We start from the raw sequence: 10,793 nt of genomic DNA on the forward strand, positions 1-10,793 counted from the left end.
CTGGGAGCATAACGCAAGGTAATGGAAAGTCTCTGAAATTTCAAGGCGGGGGGGGGGGGGGGGTTGGAGGTTAAGCTGTACAAAAGCCCCTGGTTAGACCACACCCGCGGTTCTGGGCACCGCACCTTAGTTTAGAAGTTTGGAAGAAAGGAGTTTAGAAGAATGAGAGGGGCCTTGGTGAGACCGCACCTTGAGTATTGTGTGCAGTTTTGGTCGCCTTATCTGAGGAAGGATGTTCTTGCCATGGAGGGAGTGCAGCGAAGATTCACCACGCTGATACCTGGGATGGCAGGAATGACGTATGAGGAGAGATTGGGTCGATTGGGCTTATACTCGCTGGAATTTAGAAGAATGAGAGGGGCTCTCATTGAAACTTATAAAATTCTAGACAGGACTAGACAGACTAGATGCAGGAAGGATGTTCCCGATGGTCGGGGAGTCCAGAACCAGGGGTCACAGTCTAAGGATAAGGGGTAAGCCATTTAGGACTGAGATGAGGAGGAATTTCTTCACCCAGAGAGCGGTGAACCCGTGGAATTCTCCACCACAGAAGGCAGTGGAGGCCAATTCATTAAATATATTCAAGAAGGTGTTGGATATATTTCTTAAGGCTAAAGGGATCAAGGGATATGGAGAGAAGGCAGGGACAGGGTACTGAATTTGGATGATCAGCCATGATCTCATTGAATGGCGGAGCAGGCTCGAGGGGCCCAATGGCCGACTCCTGCTCCTATCTTCTATGTTTCTATGTTTCTGTGTTTCTATGAAGGGTATATTAGCCTTGGAGGGAGTGCATACACTATAGGAAGGATTGGAGAGGAGATTCACCAGGATGTTACCTGGGCTGGAGCGCTTCAGCTATGAAGAGAGACTGGACAGGCTGGGGTTGTTTGCCTTAGAGCAGAGAAGGCTGAGGGGGGAACCTGATTGAGGTGTACAAAATTTTGAGGGGCATAGATAGGGTGGATAGAAAGGAACTTTTCCCATAAGTAAATAGCGAGAGGTGCCTCAGGCTACAGGACGATATAGACGGGATCGTTAGATGGGCAGAACAGTGGCAAATAGAATTTAACCCTGAAAAGTGTGAGGTGATGCATTTTGGGAGGACTAACAAGGCAAGGGAATACACAATGAATGGTAGGACCCTAGGAAGGACAGAGGATCAGATGGACCTTGGTGTGCATGTACATAGATCCCTGAAGGCAGCAGGACAGGTAGATAAGGTGGTTAAGAAGGCATATGGGATACTTGCCTTCATTAGCCGAGGCTTAGAATATAAGAGCAGGGAGGTTATGATGGAGCTGTACAAAACGCTAGTTAGGCCACAGTTGGAATACTGTGTGCAGTTCTGGTCGCCACACTATAGGAAGGATGTGATTGCATTGGAGAGGGTGCAGAGGAGATTCACCAGGGTGTTACCTGGACTGGAGCGCTTCAGCTATGAAGAGAGACTGGACAGGCTGGGGTTGTTTTCCTTAGAGTAGAGAAGGCTGAGGGGGGGCCTGATTGAGGTGTACAGAATGATGAGGGGGGTAGATAGAAAGGAACTTTTCCCCTTAGTAGAGGGGTCAATAACCAGGGGGCATAGTTTCAAGGTAAGGGGCGGGAGGTTTAGAGGGGATTTGAGGAAAAACTTTTTCACCCAGAGGATGGTTGGAATGTGGAACTCACTGCCTGAAAGGGTGGTAGAGGCAGGAACCCTCACAACATTCAAGAAGCATTTAGATGAGCACTTGAAACGCCACAGCATACAAGGCTACGGACCAAGTGCTGGAAAATGGGATTAGAATAGACAGGGCTTGATGGCCGGCGCGGACACGATGGGCCGAAGGGCCTCTTTCTGTGCGGTATAACTCTATGACTCTATTAGGTTTACCAGAAGGATACACGGACTCTAAGGGTTAGATTAGGAGGAGAGATTACACAAACTAGGGTCGTATTCCCTGGAATTTAGAAGGTTAAGGGGCGATTTGATCGAAGTTTTCAAGATATTAAGGGGGAACAGATAGGGTAGAGAGAGCGAGAAATTATTTCTGCTGGTTGGGGATTCTAGGGCTAGGGGGGCTGGGTCTAAAAATTAGAGCCAGACCTTTCATGAGTGAAGTTAGGAAACACTTCTACACACAAAGGGTGGTAGAAGTTTGGAACTGCCTTCCGGAAACGGCAATCGATGCTGGGTCAATTGTTAATTTTAAAGCTGAGATTGATAGATTCCTGTTAACCGAAGGTATTAAGAGATATTCGGCAAAGGTGGGTATATGGAGTTAGGTCGCAGATCAGCCATGATCTCCTTGAATAGCGGAACAGACTCGAGGGGCTGAATGGCCTCCTCCTGTTCCTGTGTAACAGGCTCGAGGGGCTGAATGGGCCTCCTCCTGTTCCTGTGTAACGGGCTCGAGGGGCTGAATGGGCCTCCTCCTGTTCCTGTGTAACAGGCTCGAGGGGGTTGAATGGGCCTCCTCCTGTTCCTGTGTAACAGGCTCGAGGGGCTGAATGGCCTCCTGCTCTCCAATTCGTTCCACTGCCACTCGCTCTTCCCCCATAGCCCTGCACATTATTCCCCTTCAAGTATTTCTCCAATTCCCCTTTTGAAAGTTACGATTGAATCTGCTTCCACCGCCCTTTCAGGCAGCGCATTCCAGATCACAACAACTCGCTGCGTAAATTATATTTCCTCATCTCCCCTCTGGTTCTTTTGTCGATTATCTTCAATCTGTGTCCTCTGGTTACCGACCCTCCTGCCACTGGAAACAGTTTCTCCTTAATTAGTCCATCAAAACCCTTCGTGATTTTGAAAACCTCTATTAAATCTCCCCTTAACCTTCTCTGCTCTAAGGAGAACAATCCCAGCTTCTCCAGTCTCTCCACATCACTGAAGTCCCTCATCCCTGGTCCCATTCTGGTCAATCTCCCCTTAACCTTCTCTGCTCTAAGGAGAACAATCCCAGCTTCTCCAGTCTCTCCACATCACTGAAGTCCCTCATCCCTGGTCCCATTCTGGTCAATCTCCCCTTAACCTTCTCTGCTCTAAGGAGAACAACCCCAGCTTCTCCAGTCTCTCCACATCACTGAAGTCCCTCATCCCTGGTACCATTCTGGTCAATCTCCCCTTAACCTTCTCTGCTCTAAGGAGAACAATCCCAGCTTCTCCAGTCTCTCCACATCACTGAAGTCCCTCATCCCTGGTACCATCCTGGTCAATCTCCCCTTAACCTTCTCTGCGCTAAGGAGAACAATCCCAGCTTCTCCAGTCTCTCCACATCACTGAAGTCCCTCATCCCTGGTCCCATTCTGGTCAATCTCCTCTTAACCCTCTCTGCTCTAAGGAGAACAATCCCAGCTTCTCCACTCTCAACACATAACTGAAGTCCCTCATCCCTGGTACCATTCTGGTTAATCTCCTCTGCACCCTCTCTAAGATCTTGACATCTTTCCTAAAGTGCGGTGCCCAGAATTGGACACAATACTCCAGCTGTGGCCTAACCAGTGATTTATAAAGGTTTAACATATTTCCCTGCTTTTGTACTCGATGCCTCTATTTATGAAGCCCAGGATCCTGTCTGATTTTTTACCAGCCTTCTCAACTGGTTCCTTCAAAAATTTGTACACCAACAATCCCAGGTCTCTCTGTTCCTGCAGCCCGTTTAAAGTTGTACCATTTAGCCATTTAGGTTCTCTACCAGCCCAAGCTCGACACCATCCAGGACAAAGCAGCCCGCTTGATTGGCACCCCATCCACCACCTTAAACATTCACTCCCTCCACCACCGGCGCACCGTGGCTGCAGTGTCTGCCATCTACAAGATGCACTGCAGCAACTCGCCAAGGCTTCTTCGGCAGCACCTCCCAAACCCGCGACCTCTTCCACCTAGAAGGACAAGGGCAGCAGGTGCATGGGAACACCACCACCTCCTAGTTCCCCTCCAAGTCACACACCATCCTGACTTGGAAATATATCAGCCGTTCCTTCATCGTCGCTGGGTCCAAATCCTGGAGCTCCCTCCCTAACAGCACTGTGGGAGCACCTTCACCACACGGACTGCAGCGGTTCAAGAAGGAGGCTCACCACCATCTTCTCGAGGGCAATTAGGGATGGGCAATAAAAGCCGGCCTCGCCTGCGTCGTCCACATCCCATAAATGATCTACATTGGCTCCCGGTCCAGCAACAGCCGGATTTAAAAATTCTCATCCTTGTTTTCAAATTCCTCCATGGCCCTCGCCCCCTCGCTATCTCTGTAACCTCCTCCAGCCCCAACAATTCTCATCCTCCTCTTCAAATCCCTCCAAGGCCCTCGCCCCCTCCCTATCTCTGTAACCTCCTCCAGCCCCGCAATTCTCATCCTCCTGTTCAAATCCCTCCATGGCCCCTCGCCCCCTCCCTATCTCTGTAACCTCCTCCAGCCCCACAATTCTCATCCTCCTGTTCAAATCCCTCCATGGCCCTCGCCCCCTCCCTATCTCTGTAACCTGCTCCAGCCCCACAATTCTCATCCTACTGTTCAAATCCCTCCATGGCCCTCGCCCCCTCCCTATCCCTGTAACCTCCTCCAGCCCTAGAATTCTCATCCTCCTGTTCAAATCCCTCCAATTCCCTCGTTCCCTCCCTATCTCTGTAACCTCCTCCAGCCCCTACAATTCTCATCCTCCTGTTCAAATCCCTCCATGGCCCTCGCCCCCTCCCTATCTCTGTAACCTCCTCCAGCCCCCTACAACCCTCCGAGATCTCTGTTCCTCCAATTCTGGCCTCTTGCGCATCCCCGATTTCCATCGCTCCACCATTGGCGGCCGTGCCTTCAGCTGCCTGGGGCCCTGAGCTCTGGAATTCCCTCCCTACACCTCTCCGCCTCTCTCTCCTCCTTTAAGACGCTCCTTAAAACCAAACTCTTTGACCAAGCTTTTGGTCACCTGTCCTAATATCTCCTCGTCTGACTGTAAGTCGAGAGTGGTGGGTGAGAGGGTTAATTCCCTCCGATAGGGAATGGGCTGCCCCGGTGTCGGAGTGTAAATGGGTAGAGGTGGGCGAGAGGGTTAATTCCCTCCGATAGGGAATGGGCTGCCCCGGTGTCGGAGTGTAAATGGGGAGAGGTGGGCGAGAGGGTTAATCCCCCTCCGATAGGGAACAGGCTGCCCCGGTGTCTGAGTGTAAATGGGGAGAGGTGGGTGAGAGGGTTAATCCCCTCCGATAGGGAACAGGCTGCCCCGGTGTCTGAGTGTAAATGGGGAGCGGTGAGTGAGAGGGTTAATCCCCCTCCGATAGGGAACAGGCTGCCCCGGTGTCTGAGTGTAAATGGGGAGAGGTGGGTGAGAGGGTTAATCCCCCTCCGATAGGGAACAGGCTGCCCCGGTGTCTGAGTGTAAATGGGGAGAGGTGGGTGAGAGGGTTAATCCCCTCCGATAGGGAACAGGCTGCCCCGGTGGAGTGTAAAAAGGGGGAGGTGGGTGAGAGGGTTAATCCCCTCCGATAGGGAACAGGCTGCCCCGGTGTCTGAGTGTAAACGGGGAGAGGTGGGTGAGAGGGTTAATCCCCTCCGATAGGGAACAGGCTGCCCCGGTGTCTGAGTGTAAATGGGGAGAGGTGGGTGAGAGGGTTAATCCCCCTCCGATAGGGAACAGGCTGCCCCGGTGTCGGAGTGTAAATGGGGAGAGGTGGGTGAGGGTTAATCCACCTCCGATAGGGAACAGGCTGACCCAGTGTCTGAGTGTAAATGGGGAGAGGTGGGTGAGAGGGTTAATCCCCCTCCGATAGGGAACAGGCTGCCTGGTGTCGGAGTGTAAATGGGGAGAGGTTGGTGAGAGGGTTAATCACCCTCCGATAGGGAACAGGCTGCCCCGGTGTCTGAGTGTAAATGGGGAGAGGTGGGTGAGAGGGTAAATCCCCCTCCGATGGGGAACAGGCTGCCCGGGTGTCAGTGTAAATGGGGAGAGGTGGGTGAGAGGGTTAATCCCCCTCCAAGAGGGAACAGGCTGCCCCAGTGTCTGAGTGCAAATGGGGAGAGGTGGGTGAGAGGGTTAATCCCCTCCGATAGGGAACAGGCTGCCCCGATGACTGAGTGTAAATGGGGAGAGGTGGGTGAGAGGGTTAATCCCCCTCCGATAGGGAACAGGCTGCCCCAGTGTCTGAGTGTAAATGGGGAGAGGTGGGTGAGAGGGTTAATCCCCCTCCGATAGGGAACAGGCTGCCCGGTGTCTGAGTGTAAATGGGGAGAGGTGGGTGAGAGGGTTAATCCCCTCCGATAGGGAACAGGCTGCCCCAGTGTCTGAGTGTAAATGGGGAGAGGTGGGTGAGAGGGTTAATCCCCTCCGATAGGGAACAGGCTGCCCCGGTGTCTGAGTGTAAATGGGGAGAGGTGGGTGAGACGGTTAATCCCCTCCGATAGGGAACAGGCTGCCCCGGTGTCTGAGTGTAAATGGGGAGAGGTGGATGAGAGGGTTAATCCCCCTCCGATAGGGACCAGGCTGCCCCGGTGTCTGAGTGTAAATGGGGAGAGGTGGGTGAGAGGGTTAATCCCCCTCCGATAGTGAACAGGCTGCCCGGTGTCTGAGTGTAAATGGGGAGAGGTGGGTGAGAGGTTTAATCCCCCTCCGATAGGGAACAGGCTGCCCCGGTGTCTGAGTGTAAATGGGGAGAGGTGGGTGAGAGGGTTAATCCCCCTCCGATAGGGAACAGGCTGCCCCAGTGTCTGGGTGTAAATGGGAAGAGGTGGGTGAGAGGGTTAATCCCCTCCGATAGGGAACAGGCTGCCCCGGTGTCTGAGTGTAAATGGGGAGAGGTGGGTGAGAGGGTTAATCCCCTCCGATAGGGAACAGGCTGCCCCGGTGTCTGAGTGTAAATGGGGAGAGGTGGGTGAGAGGGTTAATCCCCCTCCGATAGGGAACAGGCTGCACCCGTGTCTGAGTGTAAATGGGGAGAGGTGGGTGAGAGGGTTAATCCCCCTCCGATAGGGAATAGGCTGCCCCGGTGTCTGAGTGTAAATGGGGAGAGGTGGGTGAGAGGGTTAATCCCCTCTGATAGGGAGCAGGTTGCCCCGGTGTCTGAGTGTAAATGGGGAGAGGTGGGCGAGAGGGTTAATCCCCCTCCGATAGGGAACAGACTGCCCCGGTGTCTGAGTGTAAATGGGGAGAGGTGGGTGAGAGGGTTAATCCCCTCCGATAGGGAACAGGCTGCCCCGGTGTCTGAGTGTAAATGGGGAGAGGTGGGTGAGAGGGTTTATCCCCTCCGACAGGGAACAGGCTGCCCGGTGTCGGAGTGTAAATGGGGAGAGGTGGGTGAGAGGGTTAATCCCCCTCCGATAGGGAACAGGCTGCCCCGGTGTCTGAGTGTAAATGGGGTTGGTGGGTGAGAGGGTTAATCCCCCTCAGATAGGGAACAGGCTGCCCCGGTGTCTGAGTGTAAATGGGGAGAGGTGGGTGAGAGGGTTAATCCCCTCCGATAGGGAGCAGGCTGCCCCAGTGTCTGAGTGTAAATGGGGAGAGGTGGGTGAGAGGGTTAATCCCCCTCCGATAGGGAACAGGCTGCCCGGTGTCGGAGTGTAAATGGGGAGAGGTGGGTGAGAGGGTTAATCCCCCTCCGATAGGGAACAGGCTGCCCCAGTGTCTGAATGTAAATGGGGAGAGGTGAGTGAGAGGGTTAATCCCCCTCCGATAGGGAACAGGCTGCCCCGGCGTCTGAGTGTAAATGGGGAGCGGTGGGTGAGAGGGTTAATCCCCTCCGATAGGGAACAGGCTGCCCGGTGTCGGAGTGTAAATGGGGAGAGGTGGGTGAGAGGGTTAATCCCCCTCCGATAGGGAACAGGCTGCCCCAGTGTCTGAGTGTAAATGGGGAGAGGTGGGTGAGAGGGTTAATCCCCCTCTGATAGGGAACAGGCTGCCCCAGTGTCTGAGTGTAAATGGGGAGAGGTGGTTGAGAGGGTTAATCCCCCTCCGATAGGGAACAGGCTGCCCCAGTGTCTGAGTGTAAATGGGGAGAGGTGGGTGAGAGGGTTAATCCCCCTCCGATAGGGAACAGGCTGCCCCAGTGTCTGAGTGTAAATGGGGAGAGGTGGGTGAGAGGGTTAATCCCCCTCCGATAGGGAACAGGCTGCCCCAGTGTCTGAGTGTAAATGGGGAGTGGTGGGTGAGAGGGTTAATCCCCTCCGATAGGGAACAGGCTGCCCCGGTGTCGGAGTGTAAATGGGGAGAGGTGGGTGAGAGGGTTAATTCCCTCCAGACTGTTGCTCAGGCTCCCTCTGCTGTGTTGTGGTGAGATTGCGTCGCTCAGATTGATCAAGGGTGCAGACAATGTGAATCTAACTCGACCTCTGGATTTCCAATGATGATACACCTCTGGTTGCCAATCGGACGTGCGATTCTCCAAAGGAGATGTACGCAGCCAGTCCCGACACAATAAGTGGACACAGATAGGGACACAGGGACCGAGAGACCATCAGAGAGAGAGAGACAGAGAGAGAGAGAAAAAGACAGAGAGAGAGAGAGACAGTGAGAGAGAGAGACAGAGAGAGAGAGAGACAGAGAGTGACAGAGAGAGAGACAGTGACAGAGAGAGAGACAGAGAGAGAGACAGGGAGAGAGACAGGGAGAGAGACAGAGAGAGAGAGAGAAAGACAGAGAGAGAGAGACAGTGAGAGAGAGAGACAGAGAGAGAGGGAGAGAGAGAGACAGAGAGAGAGACAGAGACTGACAGAGCGAGAGACAGAGAGAGAGAGAGACAGAGAGAGAGAGAGAAAGACAGAGAGAGAGAGACAGTGAGAGAGAGAGACAGAGAGAGAGAGAGAGGGACAGAGAGAGACAGAGAGAGACAGTGAGTGAGACAGAGAATCAAAGGGTCTCTCTCTCTCTGTCTCTTTCTCTCTCTGTCTCTCTATCTTTCTCCCTCCCTCTGTCTGTCTCTCTCTCTCTCTGTCTCTCTGTCTCTCTCTCTGTCTCTCTCTCTCTGTCTCTCTCTCTCTGTCTCTCTCTCTCTCTGTCTCTCTCTCTGTCTGTCTGTCTCTCTCTCTGTCTGTGTCTCTCTTTCTCTCTGTCTCTCTCTCTCTCTCTCTGTCTCTCTCCCTCTCTCTGCCTGTCTCTTTCTCCCCGGTGTAACCGGGAGTCTCCAGTCATCTGTGAACGGGGTTCCCCAGTGGCTGGTGCCTGATCACTGGATCACCTCTAACCCATCAGCGAAATCGGGGTGGGGAACAAATAAGCCCAATCGATCGCTGTTTAACTATTTCTCCACTCTGTCTTTAGGACAGCAGAGGAACCAGCAAGCCTGCAAGAACGGGGAGCGAAGGCTGCAGACCGCAATCTGTAAATCACGTCAACGCCTGACCTGCCGATTTAACCCCGTCACTGCTGAACTGATTTTCAATTCCATTTTTACCCCCACTTCATATTTCCCCCAAACCCTTTGCCCCCGTGTCTCCCACTTGCCCGTTTCTTGATGTGGGGGAGCGGGAAACACTGGTCGCCCTACGACAACGACGGCCGCTCGGTTGATCAGCTGACTATTCGACAACACGGGGCATCGCCCACTCTTCAAATACAGCCGGCAATTTGCCTACACGAGGCATCGGCCAGACTTCACGGTATCCGGTTACGCGACCAAATGGGGCATTGCCCACTCATCAAGTGAACCAGCTATTCGCCTGCAGGGGAAGCGCCAATATTCACGGTCGCTGCGAGTTACAGGGGAAGCGACAGTCTGGGGCGGGGGTGGTTGGGGGTTGTGCGTGTTACAGTTAGCCACATTGCCAATTGGGCTGGGGAGTGGTGGGAGGGGTGGGTGGTGTCGCTGTGCTCATGCTTTTGTTCCACTGTCCCATCAAACACTCCCAGGGCAGGTACAGCACGGGTTAGATACAGAGTAAAGCTCCCTCTACACTGTCCCATCAAACACTCCCAGGGCAGGTACAGCACAGGTTAGATACAGAGTAAAGCTCCCTCTACACAGTCCCATCAAACACTCCCTGGGCAGGTACAGCACGGGGTTAGATACAGAGTAAAGCTCCCTCTACACTGTCCCATCAAACACTCCCAGGGCAGGTACAGCACGCGTTAGATACAGAGTAAAGCTCCCTCTGCACTGACCCATCAAGCACTCCCAGTCCCAATGCGATCTTGAAGACTGCAGCTAATGTTAGTCGGTTCACAGATGCAGAGCGCTGACCCTATGAAAATGTTCACCCTGTCAGAATTAAATGAGCTTGTTCAAAATAGCCGAGATTATCCGGCTCCATGTATGTATCATATTGTATATTATATATTATGTCTGATTCTAATGCTTGATTTTAATATATATATATATATACATATTGGACTTGAGTAACCATCTCCAGATTACGAGAGACACATATAATCGGTACCGTACCAGACGGGAGAGAGACTGAGACACACACGGGCCGTTCAGTACCAGACACTGAGACACACACGGGCCGTACCATACCAGACAGTGAGACACTGAGACACAGACAGGCTGTACAGTACCAGACACTGAGACACACACGTGCTGTACCGTAACAGGAGAGAGACTGAGACACACACGGACCGTACAGTACCAGACAGTGAGACACACACTGGCCGTACCGTACCAGACAGTGAGACACTGAGACACAGGCAGGCTGTACAGTACCAGACAGTGAGACACACACGGGCTGTACCGTAACAGAGAGGAGAGAGACTGAGACACACACGGGCCGTACAGTACCAGACACTGAGACATACACGGGCCGTACAGTACCAGACACTGAGACACACACAGTCCATACAGTACCAGACACTGAGACACACACGGGCCGTACAGTACCAGACAGGAGAGA

The 10,793-nt window shown here is 53.1% G+C and overlaps 1 protein-coding gene across 1 annotated transcript in view; it reads left to right on the forward strand.

Annotated features, from left to right (window-relative positions):
* The window catches only part of LOC147084852 (urotensin-2 receptor-like), an 11,120-nt gene extending 1,436 nt beyond the window's left edge, over positions 1 to 9,684 (forward strand). Inside the window, exons 1-2 of the mRNA XM_085979557.1 lie at positions 1 to 18; positions 9,226 to 9,684. The exon at positions 1 to 18 is cut by the window's left edge and continues 1,436 nt beyond it. Coding sequence (XP_085835683.1) covers positions 1 to 12 — 12 coding nt within the window. The 3' untranslated portion in view covers positions 13 to 18; positions 9,226 to 9,684. The remainder of the gene's footprint in view (positions 19 to 9,225) is intronic.
* Positions 9,685 to 10,793: the final 1,109 nt, after the last annotated feature.

The sequence above is a fragment of the Somniosus microcephalus genome, unplaced genomic scaffold (genome assembly GCF_052327205.1).
Source record: "Somniosus microcephalus isolate GS21.2 unplaced genomic scaffold, FLI_Smic_1.0 unresolved_chr9, whole genome shotgun sequence".
NCBI lineage: Eukaryota > Metazoa > Chordata > Chondrichthyes > Squaliformes > Somniosidae > Somniosus > Somniosus microcephalus.